The sequence below is a fragment of the Elaeis guineensis genome, chromosome 12, assembly GCF_000442705.2.
Source record: "Elaeis guineensis isolate ETL-2024a chromosome 12, EG11, whole genome shotgun sequence".
NCBI lineage: Eukaryota > Viridiplantae > Streptophyta > Magnoliopsida > Arecales > Arecaceae > Elaeis > Elaeis guineensis.
Window position 1 is genome coordinate 21,261,893 of NC_026004.2, and position 19,169 is coordinate 21,281,061.

Below are 19,169 nucleotides of genomic sequence, written 5' to 3' on the forward strand. Positions count from 1 at the left end.
GTACAGGCTCGAACCAGCCGGTACACCCCATACCGTACCTACCGATGGAGAACTAGTCCGATTCAGATCGGATTTTCAGAAAATGGCCTAAACCGGACTGAACCGGTCAGTTCGGTACGGTATCGATCCAAACCGCTCGATACCGGACGGTTTGATCCGGTTCAACCCAATTTTCTTTTTTTTTTATGCCATTGGATGAGATTGTTGGAAGATTCTTAGAATCCCATGAATCTCAAACAAATTTGATAGAATAAGATAAAAATCATAATGATATCATAGAATCAAGCCAAAAAAGAATACAATCAAGCCAAGATGCTGACAATCAAAGGTCAACTATGATCTCAGCAAATAAGAAAATCTATCAAGAAAATTTGTCACAACCAGCAGTACTATCTTTGAATATTTTTTTATGATTTCTCACCTTTTATTGTATAGTTATTTACTATTTTTGTATAGCCATACTTAATTTTTTTTGTGACTCATTGTATTTAAATTTTGACCCATACATTAGAAGAATAACAACTTCTGTAATTGAAATTATTTTCTCCATTTTTTTTCTTCTCAACTGGACCTTTTTCCACATGATATCAGAGCCGGCAAACCCTAGCCATGCTCCACCATAGCCGCCGGCCACTCTCAAAAAACGTCCCACCGCCGCCGACAAGTCCTGAAAGAGGCTCTCTTGCCGCCAGCTAGCCGTTGTCCAACCTCTATCGATTCTTGTTCTGATAATGATCATCTCCGATCTATTTTTTTCTATTGCAATCAGATCTTGGTTCAGTGTATTTCTTGATCTAAGATGGTGAAAACAGCGATGCGGGATCAATCGAAGATAAAAGAAACTCCACATCCGGAGCCACAACAAAGAGTAATATTGTCACCGGCACACCTCACGGGACAGATTATTCCATTGGATCTGCTCTTCCACTTACCATTCACACAAATTTGAATAGTACAAATTACTTGAAATGGTCGCAATCGATCGAATCTGACTCGGCCAACTTCACGAAGAAACAACTGGAGCAACTGTGTCGGTTGTTTAAATCTTCACAATTCTCCACCACTCCTTGTTCTCTAACCCACCAACATAACTCAATTGTGTCATTCAATACCTCCCTTGATTTTCAGAATCCTTAGATTATTGACTTTGGGATTGCGGAAAGAAAAAATGGACACCTTTTGGAAATTGCTAGAGCCCTTCTTTTCGTAACTAATGTTCCTAAGTATCTTTGGGATGATGCAATTCTTATAGCCACATATCTCATTAATCGCATGCCCTCAAAGATTTTGAATTTTAAAACTCCCTTGCATGTTTTCACAAAAATTTTTCCTACCTCTCGAATACCCTCAGGTCTACCTATTCGACTGTTTGGTTGCACGGTTTATATCCATAATCATAATCAAAATCGTGAGAAACTTGACCCGAGGGCCATTGTGTATTTATGGGATATGCATCTAACCAAAAAGGATATAAGTGCTATGACCCCATTTCAAAAAAAAAAATTTGTAACAATGGATGTCTCCTTTTTTGAACAAACTTCATATTTTAACTCTCATCTTTAGGGGGAGAGAGAGAAGATATGAGAAATTCTAGCATATTTGAAAATAAATTCATTTTTTCTTTTGTTCCCCATCATGTGGATGTCCCTACACTTGCATCCGAGAATGAAATTGTTGCTAAAAATGAAAATCCAAATCAGCAAAATGATATTGAAAGTAAAAATTCTGTAACAAACATTGATAAAAATCCTTCAAATATTTTAAATAATGAACTTAAAGGTTCACCTGTGATCCCACCATATATTCATGATCAGAATGAAAGAAAAGTAAACATAGATAGGTGCTTTGGAAAATTTTACTCTAGAAAGGATGTTCTTCAAGGAAAGGAGTCTGAGGCTTCTCTTCATAGTCATGAGTCTAAACCAGAGTAGACCAAGATTTTTCGGATAATTCTTATTCCAATTTTGATTCTAATTCCAATTTTCCAATTGTACCCAATGAATTAAATCTTTCCATTGCTGTTCGTAAAGATATTAGAATATGTACTAAATATCCAATGTCCAAATATATATCCTACACTAATATATCACCATCCTTCTCAGCTTTTTCTTCTCACATTTCTCTTGTGGAGATTCCAACAACTGTGCAGGATGCTCTACAAGTTCCAGAGTGGAGGGAAGCCGTGTAAGAAGAGATGCAGGCACTTGAGAAAAACAGGACTTGAAAAGTAGTGGATCTTCCTAGAGGAAAGAAGACAGTGGATTGTAAGTAGGTGTTCACTGTTAAATACAAATCTAATGGCTCTCTTGAAAGATACAAGACAAGATTAGTGGCAAAGGAGTTTACACAAACCTATGGTATTGACTACATAGAGACCTTTGCACCTGTGATCAAACTAAATACTGTTAGGGTGTTGTTCTCATTAGCCATTAACCTCGATTGTCCAATACAGTAGCTGGACATTAAAAATACATTCTTGAATGGGGATTTGGAAGAGGAAGTTTATATGACTATACCTCCTGGCTTTGCCACAGAGTTTGGGTCCCGAGTTTGTAGACTCAAGAAATCTTTATATGGCCTTAAACAATCTCCAAGGATCTGATTCGATAAATTCACTAAATCGATGAAGAATCAGGGATATTGCCAAGCACAATCAGATCGTACTATGTTCTATAAGTATGGATAGAGCAAGAAGATTACTGTTCTCATTGTGTATGTGGATGATATCATCCTAACCGGTGATGATGTTGCTGAGATAGAACGATTGAAAAGTAGCTTGGCTAAGGAGTTTGAAATCAAAGACTTGGGGCCGGTCAAATATTTTCTTGGAATGAAAGTTGCTCGCTCTCAAAAGGGGTTAGTTGTGAATCAGAGGAAATACATTCTTGATCTCCTTAAAAAAACTGGAATGAGTGGATGTAGATTTGCAGATACTCCCATTGACTCTAATGTCAAATTGGGGGACAGTGAAAAAGACAAGGCGGTTGAGACTTCCAGATATCAGAGATCAGTGGGGAAGCTGATTTACTTATCTTACACAAGACCTGACATTGCATTTGCTGTGAGTAGAGTAAGTCAGTTTATGTATTCTCCTTGGAAAGCACATCTTAATGCGGTTTATAGGATCTTACGGTACTTGAAGAATTCTCCTGAAAAGGTTTGTTTTTCCAGAAATATTTTCAGAGAAATATAGAGGCTTTTACAGTTGCTGATTGGGCAGATTCTTCAACCGACCGAAAATCCACCACTGGCTACTGTACTTATGTTTGGGAGAATCTGGTTACTTGAAGGAGCAAGAAACAGAATGTTGTATCTAGGACCAGTGCTGAAGCCAAATATAGAGCCATGACAAATGATGTTTGTGAGTTACTTTAGCTACAGCGAATTCTAGATGAATTACATCTTCCCATAAATTTGCCTATGAAGTTATATTGCGATAATAGACTACAATCAATATTGCCCATGAGCCAATTCAGCATGATCGCACCAAACATGTGGAGGTTGACCGGCACTTTATCAAGGAGAAGCTTGAAGCTGAAGTTATTTGCATGCCGTTTGTTCTCACTTTACAACAAACGGCCGACTTACTTACCAAAGAACTGTCCTCTCTTTTTTTTTAATTTTCTCATTGGCAAGTTGGGCTTACTTGACATCTATGCACCAACTCGAGAGGGAGTGTTGGAAGATTATTAGAATCCCACGAATCTCAAGCAAATCTGATAGAATAAGACAAAAATCATAATGATATCATAGAATCAAGCTAAAGAAGGATAGAATCAAGCCAAGATCTCGACAATCAAAGGTCAACTATGATCTCAGCAAATAAGAAAATCTATCAAAAAAATTTATCACAACTAGCAGTACTATCTTTGAATATTTTTTCTATAATTTCTCACCTTTTATTGTATAGTTGTTTACTATTTTTGTGTAGCCATACTTACCTTTTTTGTGGCTCATTGTATTTAAATTTCGATCCATACATTGGAAGAATAATAACTTCTGTAATTGAAATTATTTCCTCCATTCTTTCTTCTTCTCAATTGGACCTTTTTCCACAGGAAATTTTTTTTTTTATTATCAGTACGATACAGTACAGTATGGATATTATGATTAGCTATCATTAGATTAATGAATTAGATCTAATTACTTGTTAGTGCATTGAATATTATGATCAGCTATCATCAAGTTAACATAAAAAAAAAACTTGACAATCATAAATGCAATTAATTGATAAGTTGAAAATGAATGAAACAATAAATCCTAAAGTCAACCTTGAGTATAGCTGATGGTGAATTGCGGAGGCTATAAGATTGCTTCCCGCTGCCAAAAAATACAAGTATTAAGGTCAGAAAGATGCATCAGTTTTATCATAACTTAAAAGCAGCTACATATTGTTTATGTCTGAAAAATCATTTTCTAATAAATGTAACTTTGCATATGGAATATCAGACTACATTTCATTTGACGCTTTGGCTAATTTGTAACTTAGAGATGGATACACCACCCTATTTCAAAAGTAACCATCTCCTCCCTTAGTGTATGCTCATCCAAGTTAGGATAATTTTTGGAGGGTTACACCCTGGTTGTATGAGAGACACTCCAGTAGACTGATCCAACTTAAATTGTGACTAATAAGAGACAAACTAAATATGTCAAATGTCACCAGGGTTAACACTGGTATTGTGATCTTTGTTTTTGCTTTTTTGTTTCCCTGCAAATAAGGGAAATAAGACATGGGGATGGATGTTGGACATAGCATTTGCACAGAACTTCTGCCATTCCTTATTTTACTTTCACTTATTTTGGAAAATAAATATTTGCTGCCAAACGATCTAAAGGCTTTACAAACAATTCAAAAAATAAAATGGGTTCATTGTACACATTTGTTCAGTCAAGTTATATTTTTTGTTGGATATTTGAAAACAAAAACTGAAAAAAATAAAAGCAATATCAAATGAGCCCTTAGCACCATATGGTCCATAACTCCATAGCCCTAGAGGACTGGCATCAGGTTGAGTGCCAGCCATAAAAAATGCACAACCTTTCTATGGTACCTTCTCTATTTCAAGTTCTGCTCCATAGCCAACACCATATTTGATGCACAAAGGCTTGAAATTTGAATGATGATGATGATGATATGATCTGCCTTAACTAACAAGAGTTTTACATTTATATCAGGTTAATTTATGGAAAAAAAAAATAAAAGGCTTAAAATAAGGTCAGTGACAGTAGTAGATCTACCTTCAAAGAACTAAGGTAGTTTTATTAGAAGATGACATAAAAAAGGGTCTAAGATTAAAAAAGGGGATTTAAGTCATAGGGCAATGCAGCATCTAAAGTGGACTCCATTTTTCCCTTATGCTTCACAAACAAGCTTTATCCCTCCACTGCTGGTAAGCTTTCTTTAAATAAAAATTTTGATCCAGGACTGAAGTATGAAGCATCATTCTTGACTAGTCAAAGGCCACCATGATACTAATGCTCTAAAATGCCGATCTTTGGCATAGACAAAAACGAGAAGATACCGACATGTCAAAACAAATGTCCTTTTGACAGACAAACATATGTATTCTGTAAATAGGCACCTTGAGCGCTCAAATAAGAATTTTAACTTCTTCTTGGATCAGAATTATTACGAAATCTGTTATTGATAAATACAAGGTATACATATATATTAAGACTGTTTAAGGACATCTAATCTACAAATTGCACCACATGGCATTATAATTATTAAATAATCCAAAGCCAATATGAGGACTGCCATCTGTAATGTCAAAAGTCTACAGAATATTTCCATGTTTGTAATTTTAAATAAATTACTTTAATAATTATCATTCCGTTAATGTAAGTTTGATCTGCTAGGTCAAGGACTTGTATTGATATACATATAATAGCGCAACACTGATAAGCTGCAACAAATGCAAAAGAACAGCCTCTAAGGTCATCCAGTTGGCTTGCCAAAAGCTCACAAACTAGAAACTAAAAATTATATCAGTTCCTGATTTAAATTCAAAGTACTGGCTCATCTATATCTGATTTGACAAGGTCAAGGAGAAGGAGAAAAAGGAGGTGGAAGAATAAGAAGAAAACAAGAGGCAACATCAATGGATTTGCTTGGAATGCAGGGTTCCATTTTTATTGCTGATTTTTGATTTTTTTTTTTTAAATGGTTATGTTTTGACTTTTTCCCTCCCGACAATTGATGAGCATCCAACCAACATCAGCATCATAAGTTATCCTTTCCTTTTTTCTAGTTTTCGTTCTAATTTTCTTTTTCTATATAAGATTTATTTTCCCTGCTTCCAATCTTCTTTCAGTGAGTAATCTGATTATTTTTTTTTTCTTATCACATGGGTGTTACCTATTAGTGTCCACAGTCCACACCCTATTTTGCCTGCTGAAATTAGATTTTTAGAAAGAAATTCGTTTCTGAAATGCATGAGTACAATGTTTTTTTGAGAAATACGTGTTTGTATAATTGTTACAGAATATAATTTTTTTCCTTTTTTTTCTTTATTGAGGTTAGTATGAAGAAGAACCCCAGTATGTGACTTTACATTTATTTGCCCAGTTTTCATAGTATGATCAAGAGATAAATGCACTAAGATTTCATTCAAATATTACTCTCTCAAGAACACTGTCCGCCCAATCCCTCGACAGAAATTCTGGCTCCACCAACTGCTAATACCACCTATAGGCTATTGGAAAATACACAACTTGCATTGTGCAAATTTTGTAGCATAGAACAACAGAAATCAGCCTCTATTTCATAATAGTCCAGCAAAAATTTCTCCTTAGTTTTGATAAAACATCAAGACTCTCAGTGTCAAATCACTGCCTAAGGCAAATTTATAAAATTTAATGCTATGAAACCTAAAACACTAGCTTGTATGTAGGGTAGGATACATTATTTACAAACTTGGAAAAAATTACTAAAGATGCTCTTGAATTCCAAGGATTTCAGACAAAACGAAGCATTATCTAGACATTCTGGCAAGGGTGACATGCATCTAGGTTTGCCTAGGTATCCAACAGTTCAACCTCCAGAAAATATTTCTTACTCTACATCCAATAATGAATTTTCATAGGTAAAATAATAAACTACTCATTCAATAGATTCTCCTCAGAATTCAACATGCCATAAAATTAGTAAACCTTCATGACAACATACACCACCCGATAATGCATTACAAAACATAATCTTATTGTTTGCTTATGGTGACTTACCTGATAATACATAAAGCATAACAATCACATTCAACATGCCTATGAAAGAGAAAATGACTAAATGGAAAGTCATACTAAAAAGCTTTATATGCACAAAAAGTGGAGTAGCAGATCCATCATATATTCAAGATTGATATCAATTTTTCCATGGATGAGTTCGTTAGATTTCTAGTATTGGACTACAATGTTATGCTTTTCCACTTCATTCAGAGTAGTTTCATCTTTTTCTACTATTCTCAGAACCTTTTACTTAGGTTTCCTTATGAAATTCATGGTGTTGTTTAGTGAAACCAGAAGGTATTCTTTAGAACTCAAGATACAGTCTTATTTTCAAAGCTGTTCTTTTTATTTTCCATGATGCATGAATTACTGAATACTGGAACCAAAATAGAGTGGACAATCAGGTCCTGAAACAACACTACAATTGACAGTGAGGTACAAAAGTAGGAAGGCAATAATGCAAAGCAATTGACAAGACAAGCAGAAATGGACAGATCAATTTGAACTATATACATAACTTTCAATAGAATACCTTGAAACTCCAGCAAACGTAAATGGCACAACTATGTCTCCATGCAGAGCCAAAATCCAGCGAATTGGTCGACTAAACATGACCTGCATGCGACAGATGATCAACAGATCACTTAACATTAATCACCACAAGCACAAGGTCTGAAAGAAAAATTCAAAGAAGCAGATAATTAGGAAAAGTGATACACTCGCTCTGTAGTAGATAGATCAGGCATATAAACAAAAGAAACAAACAAGCATAAGAATGCAGTGGTGCAGGTTGTGATTAGCAGACATATTCCTTCATCAGCCACAAAACTGAATGCCAAAAACCATCCGATGATTTGTAAGAATATTCTCTAGTGCCCATGATGCAAGATTGCGAGAAGTTGCCAATGATTCATTGCTCATTCAGATATTGCAATAAAAAATTCAAGTCACAAATTCGTTGATCACCAGCTATATACCGAAACAGGCTAGCATGAATATTCACTATCACCAGTAAGTTACTGAAGCAGGATATTTCTACTTAATTACATCTACTGAAGCAGGGTGTTTCTACTTAATTGCATCCTGAAGTTCAGTTCCAAGACACCGCCGGGAATATTTAGAAGAGACTGGAGAAATAAATATAGTACTTCTGCACATACTAGTGTGGATCTAGAAACAATGTTGCTGTGATAACTAAGGGCCAATTCATCTCCATCACCTTAATGCATTACACAAACCTAGCAGAAAAGTAAATATATAAAATTTCTTCTCACGTAGGTGAATGGACTCACATTTCACTGGCATAAGTTTTATACTCAGGACCTCAGCACTCTCTCTCTCTCTCCCCACTCCCCCTTCATCCACCCTCACCCCAGGAACCAAATCAGATTGCACATGAAGAACCACTGAGACTTAAGATTTTTCTGTATATTAGAGCAAAGGTGAAAAGATATCCAGACCAGAGATATAAGTAAGAATGTGTACTAATGAAAAAATGATTCAGGAGACACCATGCCACTGATATAATCTTCAATAGAACTAAATGGTCGAATGGGATCTGGATTTTTTTTTCATTATACATGTGAGAAATGCACCATCTTAAAAAGAATAATCAAGAATTAGAGTATTTCTCTAATTTAACATATAAAACGGGACTGACTAAAAGACTGGAAAAAGGGTGTTGTGATCTTTACCTGGGAGTTCCAGCGCATTGACTTTGGAAATGAAATTTTAGTTATAATGCTCGGAAGATCTTCAGCTAACACCTAAGAAAAATAAAAAGAAAGGAAGTTTAAAATATTTAGGAAAAGGACACAGTTGGAAAAAAGGCACTAAAAATAGAATAGGAGTTCCAATGACTTTTTGCAATTTATCCAATGGATGACAATGAAAAATAACTTAATAATTCACTGCAGAGATCAATTGGAACAAGTAAAATGCACAAGTTACCCAAAACATTAACCATATGTTCAAAAGATCCTACAAGTATCAATATGCAATGAACTATATGGAATGTATATGTGAAACAATATATTCACATATACATGTAATTAAACTCTCAACTAGATATGTGTCTTGCATGACTAGGAAGGTGTAAAAAAAAATACAAAAAATAAGATAAAATTGATCAACATCATGTATCAGGATACTGACTGATGAGTTTTAATGCCAGTTATTACAATATTTAACGTGCTTCAGGCTCAAATGACCCAGCAGAATAATTAGAATGTCCTCTAAATGAAAGCTAACTGCACTGTATACACAAATGACTAGGATAGGCATCTGAATTTCTAATTCAACACAGATAATTTAAGCATCTCAGGCTGAGTATGACGGCACAGAATGGTAACAATATTTAAGAAAATCTACAAAGAAAATTGTTGATATAAATAGTCAACAAGTTTTGTGTGCATTTCTGTGTGCAGCTTCAATTCCCACCATTTCCTTTATGTTGAGTACATCTACTGCAGTAGCAGATACATGTACATAGAAATCCCAAATTATTAATAATTATTCAGCTGATACCCTGATTTAGTTCACAAAGAGATAAAATTTAGAACCTGTAGAGCAGATCGTGCAGATTTCCTCACTCGAACATAAACATACTCTGTTTTTCCTGCAAGAATATGCACCTACTAAGCACTAAACAGAATAAATTAGTAATATCATGGTTCACTCCACTGGCACGAAGTTCTACAAACCACCCTGTACCAGTGCACTTCACCATACCAAACCGATAATCGCTATGGAGGTGTACTGAGTGTCAGTATGCTGAATGAACCGATACGAACACTCTGGTACTGGTACAGGTACCAAAACTGCTATTGCAAATCTTAGTAACAGGTATAATTGGATCGTGCATACATATAATTTTTGATACAGCACTTATAACTAATTCACAAGAATCATGTTTATGAGTTGAAGATCAAACTTCATGCATTTCCAAATGACATATGAAAGAGACAGAGTGTGCTATGAAGACAAAGTCTTTATGCGCATATACATAATTTTTGAAACAACATTAATAATTGATACAAAAGAATCATATCTATGAGCTGCAAGTCCACATATTTCCAAATGTCAAATGAGAAAGTGCTTCAAAGAACAAAGTCTTAGATATATGTTCCAATGGCATGCCCATAACACATGTAGCTAGGGTAAGTGGGTAACATCTGGGATTTGAGTTCAGTCAGAGACCTCCTCAACATGCAGACCAACACTGAGAGAAATATCCCAACTCCATGCATATTAACATATAATAACAATTCCATACTACATTATTGCTAAGCACAGATGTAATCAATTATCAGCTTCAAGCACTTTTACCAGATAAAATTTCTTAAACAAACTAGTCAAGTAATTCCAAGTTAGCTGCTTGAGAACAATTCACTATTGCTTCTTATTGCTTCTAAGCATAAGACTATATCCTGTCATTAGATCAGTAAATAGAAAAAAGTCATATTTACTTTTTACTGTATTGAATGGCAAAAGTACTGCCATTTATGACCAATACCTGTTGTAATACATGGGAGTAACTGTGTTATTCGTTTATAGGAGCAACATAAGTTACTTAAAATGGGGGCATTACGACTCCACCTGATATGTGTGTGCATGCACACACACATAATTTGACTTTCTGACCATAAACAAGCTAGATTGGGTGTAATAATGCAAAACAAATAAACAACTATAACTATTAAGGCAAATAACAGATAAATCTATAAAACAAGGTCATAGATAGTGGTAACAGACCATACCTTTTTTTTCCATCAAAACAGTACAGTATTGATATGGTACCGATACCTATAGTATGTTAGAAAGCTGATAGCATCAAAAAGAATGAAAAACCATCGGTATTGACTGGTACTGACGGTACAATACCAGAAGCAAATACCAGTAAGACCAGCATAACCAGCACATACTGGTATGGATAGTTCAGTGTCCAGGGACTCATACCAGTGCTGGTCTTGGATCAGAACAGCAAGGTATCAAAAGTACCATCCTCTTCTGTTTTTAAATACATGCTATAGAGCATTTATTGCTGAATACTCCAAACAAGGATGGCTAACTTATAAGAAGAATGTCTTATAGAAGAAACTAACCCATCATTTGTGAATCCTTATCATGTCAAAGTCATCCATGTCTACATTTTTAGTACTACATGTTTCTTAAAGATGTTTTGAAAACCTAGTGGGTAAGAGCTAGCAAAGTAATATAAACTATGGTAGGCATTATTAAAAATTATTCATTTACAGGAACTATAAAGATTCCAACAAGAATCAGTGCCCATACACATCCAACGGTAGCAAACCAGCCAGGTATAAGGTCCAGGTAGCACCTGATGATACTTATCAGATGCAGATGAAAAGAAATTAAAACAACTAATGATAATTATAACACATTACTTGGATACAGTCCTCAAAAGGATAAAGGACACACTATGGACCAATATACTTAAAATGGATCATAGCATGGTAGACTTGAAGAGAAACATTTATAGCAAGTAGGGAATAGACGAGCTTCAATTCCGTAATCTGAAAAAAGGGCATAACTGTATTCACCTTCAACTTTGTTGTATAGATGGTCGATGGGTACACAGTTCTTGCGGCAGAAACCTTCAGCAGCCTAGCAACCAAAGCAAAACATTATTACAATGAAAATAAAGTGGACATGGGAACCCCCAAAGACTATGCTTGTAGATGTATCTTTTATGTTATACTTCTTTTTGTGATAATCAGATAAAGTAAGAAATCATGAACTACAAGCCCTTGACATGATAAATAAAACTTGATACAAGTTTTGCTTCTTTAAGAGCAGGCAACTAGAGATTTTAATAACAAGTCCATATCTGGTACATTTCTGGAAGTACCAAACCATACAAAATAATGAATAATGTTAAAGATTCAGCAGAAAGGTTCAAGAGGCAGAGAAAGGAAAACAAAATAAGAAAGAAAACCTTCTGATCCTACTGATAACAAGAGTGTGGCAAACAGCTGACAACATGATAATGTGAAGGTGCATTAGTAGTATCCGTATACAATATATGCCCCATATGAGGGTGGGGCTTTTAGTTTAAGTGTTGCACCAGCGAGACTGTTTCATCCGTGCTTTGATTAAATTAATCATTAAGTGTGCCAAAAGTTGCCATAGGCACAGAAGTACCAGGTCAGGACCTTTGTAGGATTTCCATCTTGGTCAAATGCCTTCGCTGCAGGAGGACCCCGTATTTCAGCCTCATTCTCTTCTTGCTTAGAACCAAGATTCTCGACCCAAATCTGCAATTAGATCCATGCTTTGCTATTACCATGGATTGCATTTAAGTGATGAATGACAGATAGATATTGAAGGAGGTAATAAATTAAAATATGATAAACTATATGTGAGAGAAATTTTAATGACTATGCTGTCTCTAGCCATTGTTCTGAAAAATTTATGGATTCTTCCATTCCTTTTCCTACTTCTATGATCAATCACAATAAGAAACAGTGGACAACTACAACAAGTCATCCTTAGCTTCTGCCTTCTTTCTTTCTTTCTTTCTTTTCGTTTAGAGAAAGAGAGGCCAGGAGGGAGACCCGCCCCAAATTAAAAATACCCAGGTCCATACACTTGGAGATACACCACCCTGAGGCTCAAACCTGAAACCTCCATCTGCTTGTTGGAGTGCAACAACTGGAGCAATGACAGTTCACATAAGTAGCTTGTACTTTGTCAACATGATTTATGTACATAGTTGACTAGATTCTGTTGTTCAGTCAATAATAGATGCATGATAGACATTAATCAATGAAAATGATGCTGACAAAAATTAGTGTAGCATATAATAGTTGATACTTGATAGCAACACGAACAGGTCCATGAAGCTGAAAGAATAAATAGAAGACAAGGATGCTGGTTATGGTTATGATTATGTCTTCACAACAAAGCTTTCTTACCACGAAGAAACATCTTCAAATGCATTTGATGACAAATCATGCCAAAAAGCATAGACAGAACGTGAAAGAAGAATAGCCAGATGAGATGCGTGGAACCTCTCTTTGTTGGTAAGAATTCAATAAGCAAAAGTTACAACAGGTTTCTGGCAAGAGAATACTTGGACGATTGATTGAAACATCTGCAGCACCAAAATGGAGGAGGAGGAGCAGGAGGAGAAACATAGATCTATGTAAGATAACTAGATACGATTTTGCAAATTTAGAATTGATTCTGGCATCGACCACAAGAGGAACAGGGGGATCCAACAGAATGGCCATACCATTAGTATTCAGTTTCAAAATTTAGTCAGCATCTCATACACAGGTTGGGAGTGTCTCAGACGTGTTTTAATTAACAAAACAAACAAACACAGTTTTCATGGTAACAAATATGAACGACATAATTGTATTTACACAAATAATGACACACTTTAGTGTTATATGCATAAGTACTGCATCATGCATATCGTTTAAATTTTGATGGACATGAACCACTAATGGAGTTGCAAGGACCACAACACCAACTATATAAGGCTGGTATGGAAATGCACATCCATTGGGCCACGAGCAACACTGATAAGGGAGTAAAAGACTAAAGAAAATTGATAAAATAAAGTTGATTAGGAATATATTAGCAAAATCTTGTGTCAATTATTAAGTAACAAGACTAAACAACATGGATTATAATTGCTCGAAGATTAAAACTGGTATTAGTGTCCGAAATCTGAATTATCATACATTTGCAATAATGTAAGTTTTTAATCTGTTACTGGGAATAGCTAAATACTACCTATAGCATGGATGCTAAACTTATGACCACTTCTCTATAAAAAATTAGTAAGTTGGACTGATTGACTGACTGGCATTGCTAAGAAACAGAGGTGATCAGAAAGGACAATCAACTATGTATTCCCATTTGGTGACTCAGAATTATTACCATATATCAAAAATTCAAAATTATTACCATATATTGAAAATTCAAGTCCCTTGCAAGGTATCATAATACATCAAATCTGAGTTATATGCTAAAGAAAGAATTACCACTAGTTTATACTATTTGCCATTGAAGACACTGATATAATTCAGAACAAGAAGGAATTATACTATGAATTGCCAATCAAAGCAGTGCATGGTCCTTGAATTTGGAAAGCACTGTAGCATCTAAAAGCCACCATATTTTTTAGTAGAGATGGTATTCACAAAGTGAACTGAAGCTCCTAGATAAAAATTCAATGTCACTATCATACTAAACATTTACACCCATATTGTTTCTTGAGATACCTTAGCCAAAAGGATATTTTAAGCTCAAAATGTAGCAACATCAGAAAAGAAAGATGCTATTTTTAAAAGATTGCTGAATTGACACAAGCCCTTTACCATTAATGATAGACAATAAATCAGGGAAAAAAGTTGACAGAGTAAAAAAGATGTGAACAGCATGAATTCAAATAATGGAAAGTTGAACCTGATACCACTAGTCGACGTGGCGTCCCGTACGCTAACACTTGCCCATGGTTTAATCTTTGGTTTTCTAGTGACTGCATTACTAAATTTCTAAGCTGCAAGAATTGGAACAAACTTTGAGTCCAACAGCCAATGATATTTTCTCTTTTTAAGGAGGTGAATGAATAAATGTGAATAAAAAAACATATCCAGTTGTCTACCCATACTATCTTCACTACTTTTTTGTTATCAGTCAAACAAAGATTATGACATAAGAAGACAACACAAGGCTTGAAAATTTAATGTGCTAAAGCACAGAATGGCGTGTAGATCATCAAAAAATGTCTTCCAAGCAAGAAAGGAGGGCATAACAGATGCAAGAATCAACTCAAAGAGTGTCCACATCAAAATAATAAGCAACGGAAGCTTTTAAATGCTAAGTTGAGAGGTTGAAAAGGAATTTAGGGACCTTGTCCTGCTGCCAGCATCCTCTGCAGAGAAGACCATAAAAAATAGCACCTTTAATGCTCCAAAGAAGCAATTAATATTTTAGGCAGTTTACTTACGTTTTAGAGTCCTTCGTATATATGAAGCTGTTCAAGCTCTATTTTCTAGTCTCTTTTAGTTATTTTTTTTATAAATCCTCTTAAAAGAAAAATTTAGAAGAGCATTAAGGGGCTGATTGTGCCCTCGGTGAAGGACATAAGGTGTCCTTCAGCCAGTTCTCACTCAAAGATATTAATGCAACTTCTTTTAGGTGGCTGTTGCCAGTCAAAACAACCAAACTGTAGATCCTTTGCATAGTCTCTGAAAGTACTTGAGAAAGATAGGTTGCTGATCAGAATGGGAAATATAAATATATAAGGAATTCAAACAGCCAAGGGGAGTACTAACCTTTCGCTGATGTATTCTTTTTTCTTTTTTCTTTTTTTTTTCTTTAATTTTCTGAGTCATTTATAAGAAAATGAGAGCAAGAATTTTTTTGAGTAGTCTACTTCCCCTCAAGTGATGAATCCCAATGAAGGGGATATTTTAATATGGGATTAGTAAAATAAACCACAGGTTTGGCTGTTCTTCCTCCCCCTTTGTTTCTCTGTTTTCCATTCGAACCCTGGTTCTCTTAGACTTCTGCTGTTTATAAGCGTTCTCAAAGCATCATGTTTTCTCATCCTTAGTTTATGCTTTGTTTATTTTCCAGGACCGTTAAGCCATATTTTCACTCTAGAAGTAATCCAGCATGAGAATCAAGATTAGATCTAACATAACAGATCTTTATAATTATTTAATAACCAGATTAATGCCATTTTTGTGGTGAAGCCAAAAATCCTAAGAAACCTAAGAAATCATTCTGTAGGGCCATTATATATTCTTCAAAGCCAAAAATTGGATACTTAAATCCTTTTTTCCTATAATCATAGTCCAGTTTTCTGAAACTGGATAGCAGGAAAACAGATCAACCAGAAACTAGAATTTCTAGTTCCTTGGTCTACCAGCAATGATAAATGGTTATTCCATGTGTCCAGCATCAAATCAGTTTGTGAATGATACGAAAGCTAGCATCTCCACCTGCTCACTTGCTCCAATTACATCATGAGGTGGCATCTCTTCTGTTCCAATCTCAAGAACAAATGTTCTAGGTTCCATTGTCACCTGAAAATATGTTTAAGATAGAAGGGGAAAGTCAATAAATATTAAACTTGATGAAAGAATGCAAGTTAAAAATTGAAAGGTAAGAATACAAGTTAAATATGATCTGAATTTCATACTAATGGCTAAAAGTTCTTCAATTTCTAGTATGACAATTGGGAAATCGAAAAGGGCATACATATGTGTGCATATGTATGCCTGTATATGAGTCTGTGTGCATGTGAAGATGTGTAGAGACATGGAAGAGAAAAAAGACATTCTGATATTGTGATACCAAACATCTCAATATGCGCTTACAATTATCCACTACATTCATAAGTGTTTTACTTCATTTAGTCCTAAAATTTAAATTGCATGAATTGCCAAGCACAATAGATGCTTGGTCCTCAACCCTCCCATTGTCTCTAGCTTGTGCACATCTTCCTTAGATCAAAGATTCTCATATTCCTTTCACCCCATGCATGCCAGGCAAGCATACATCAAGACTAGCAAGAGGTTCAACCGTCTCAACTTTAAAGGATCCACTTAGATGAGTCAAACACATCACTAGAACATTGGTTCAAAATATGTCTATTTAGCAGTAAGTCATTTGGCATATCTAGATCAAATAGACAAGTTTCCCTGGCATATCAATGCTTCTTTTGGTGTGTTTATTGTCAACCTTGGGTCATTCTATGCAAATGCATGCCAGTACTTAAAGTATGACAAAAAATGATGTACCATGTCTAAATTATTATGGCCAATTCAGAACTATTTGTTCCACTAGTTTCACCAGAAACTCATGACAAGTTGCAGACCACACTGCAACATCATGATAAGGGGAAAGAAAGTCAAAACAAAACTAACCTTTCTCAAGTTTGTCTCAAGAACTTTCTGATAAATGAGATGATTGCCTTCAGAAGAGATGCCCAAGGGATGTCCAAGATTCTCACGTGTCTTCACCCAGAGTTGAGCACATTGGCGAGCAAGACTGTTTAATTAAGCAAAATGACTTCCAAAGTCATCATACTACCTAATTATTTTATAGGAAGATTAACTTAAAAAAAAAAAACTAGATAAAAAGGCTGCAAATATGGAAGCAGAAAAAGACTGCATCACAAAAGAACTTGGCACTAATATTTAGAGTTGTAAAGAGTGATGCAAGAGCGGATATTTTGTTTATCTGAGGATATTCTAGTATAGTTTTGAGTTGTCTTAGAAGTTTTATGTGCAAAACGAGCTAGAGATTGTTTAGTATATAGCTCTAATATACCAACACTGTACCAAGTGGTTACCAATACAGTGTCCAGTATTGAGATGGCGAACCTTGATTCTGAACTAACAAAACTCCTAAACAAAGACCATACTAAGGATGCAAGTTGAATGTAAAACATACCCCAAACTTATGCACTACATTATCTAAAGAAGCTTGGCATATAAATTAACAATGCATCTATTATTTGAAAAGACTAGAAATAGAAATAGTAACAACCATCACTAACAAGCATAACTCAAAATCATAAGTTTGACTCTGAATAGATTGGTCGTATACAAGACTTTAGGTACTGCTATTGTTGGGCATGCTGGTCACCTACCGCTAAGATACATGCTGTCTGTGTAAAGGTGTATACTGTAGTATATTGTAGAATCATAAAGAAACATAAGGATTTATATGGACAACAACTGATGAATGCTACTACCAGAATCATGCCAATAATCATGTGGCATGATATGTACTCTATGGCATGATAACATATAAAGCAAGCACAACTATAAGCTTTAGATTGAATGCTGATAACATCTATATTCATATCTATTTGCAGCTAACTAAACAGAGTTACGACTTAAGATCCTCTATATTACTTAAGATAGCTCAAACTGATGAACATTAAGATGTTTAAAGTACCAAAAATTGGCAGACTTAACCAACATTATTAGGCTTGAACAAGTCTTGGATAGTTGGATTAGATTAAGACATTACACTCTTCTTTAATTATTTAATCATTTTTTGTGGCTGGTTCTTGAATTTCTTTTCTGTATGATTGCAGTTCAAAAGGCTCTATCAGTTATCCTGAATAATGCCCAAATAAGATAAGCTTTACACATGTTGATATTAAATAGAAGTTTTTGAGAGAGTTTCCTCATTTTGATGTTGAGGTTCCACTAGTTCAGCTGGTACAACTTATATCTTCTTCACAGCGGTAAAATATCATTAAGGCATAGTTCAACAAAAAGTATGGCTCAGACTTTAGTCCAAGGAGAGAAGTGTGGAGCCTCCACTTATCCATTTAAGTATGTCTGCTCAACAGAAATAAATGCAATAATTTATCTTTGCAGGCTTGAAATTATTTACTAAACCTCCTGGTCAGTGGAAGGATTGTTCTTGCTGCCTTAAATTCAGAAACATAGGTCCTCAATTAAAATTTTGTTAAACTCCATCCACTCTTTGCACAACTCTTGATTTGCTTTAAAGTTGTAAAGGCATGGTCCACTCCCACCATGCATTTCAAATATAGCTAATTTCGGAAAAATATTGTGAGAAGTTAAATGGGCAAATCAAATGTTTGAACATTATAGTAAATATGAAATGCTTTGGTTGCAGTAATCAGATTTGTTGGACATAAGGTATAGCAAGTTCCAAGTAGCTGCGAGAAAAGATGTGGCAACAAGTCCAAGCTAATCAGACAGAAGAAGGTAGATACTACCCATTTCACAAAACACTGAAGGAGAAAAATAAGTTATTGTCCTTCTAACAATACTAAGCAGAAATAAAAGATGAGTCAATTTGCATATTAGATGTACTCCTTGTTGGCATGTTATTGAAAGATAAATATCTAATATGTACATGCTCCAACTAAGGATTACAGGTAAAATTATGGCAATTCAATTTTAATGTTG

General features: G+C 35.0%; 1 protein-coding gene across 4 annotated transcripts in view; it reads right to left on the reverse strand.

Annotated features, from left to right (window-relative positions):
* LOC105054750 (glycine--tRNA ligase, chloroplastic/mitochondrial 2) overlaps nt 1–19,169 on the reverse strand; it is a 52,890-nt gene that overhangs the window by 22,696 nt on the left and 11,025 nt on the right. For 3 of the 4 annotated variants that reach the window (XR_003802216.2, XR_012135742.1, XM_010936337.4), the window contains exons 12-20: nt 17,139–17,262; nt 16,212–16,295; nt 14,675–14,761; nt 12,402–12,503; nt 11,790–11,853; nt 9,789–9,844; nt 8,922–8,993; nt 7,760–7,842; nt 4,272–4,320 (exon numbers count right to left, since the gene is read on the reverse strand). Coding sequence is in view for 2 of the 4 variants with exons in the window: in XM_010936337.4 (XP_010934639.1) it covers nt 4,272–4,320; nt 7,760–7,842; nt 8,922–8,993; nt 9,789–9,844; nt 11,790–11,853; nt 12,402–12,503; nt 14,675–14,761; nt 16,212–16,295; nt 17,139–17,262 (721 nt within the window). In the remaining 2 variants the exon portion in view is untranslated. The remainder of the gene's footprint in view (nt 1–4,271; nt 4,321–7,759; nt 7,843–8,921; nt 8,994–9,788; nt 9,845–11,789; nt 11,854–12,401; nt 12,504–14,674; nt 14,762–16,211; nt 16,296–17,138; nt 17,263–19,169) is intronic. The other variant, XM_029267506.2, reaches the window with a different exon arrangement.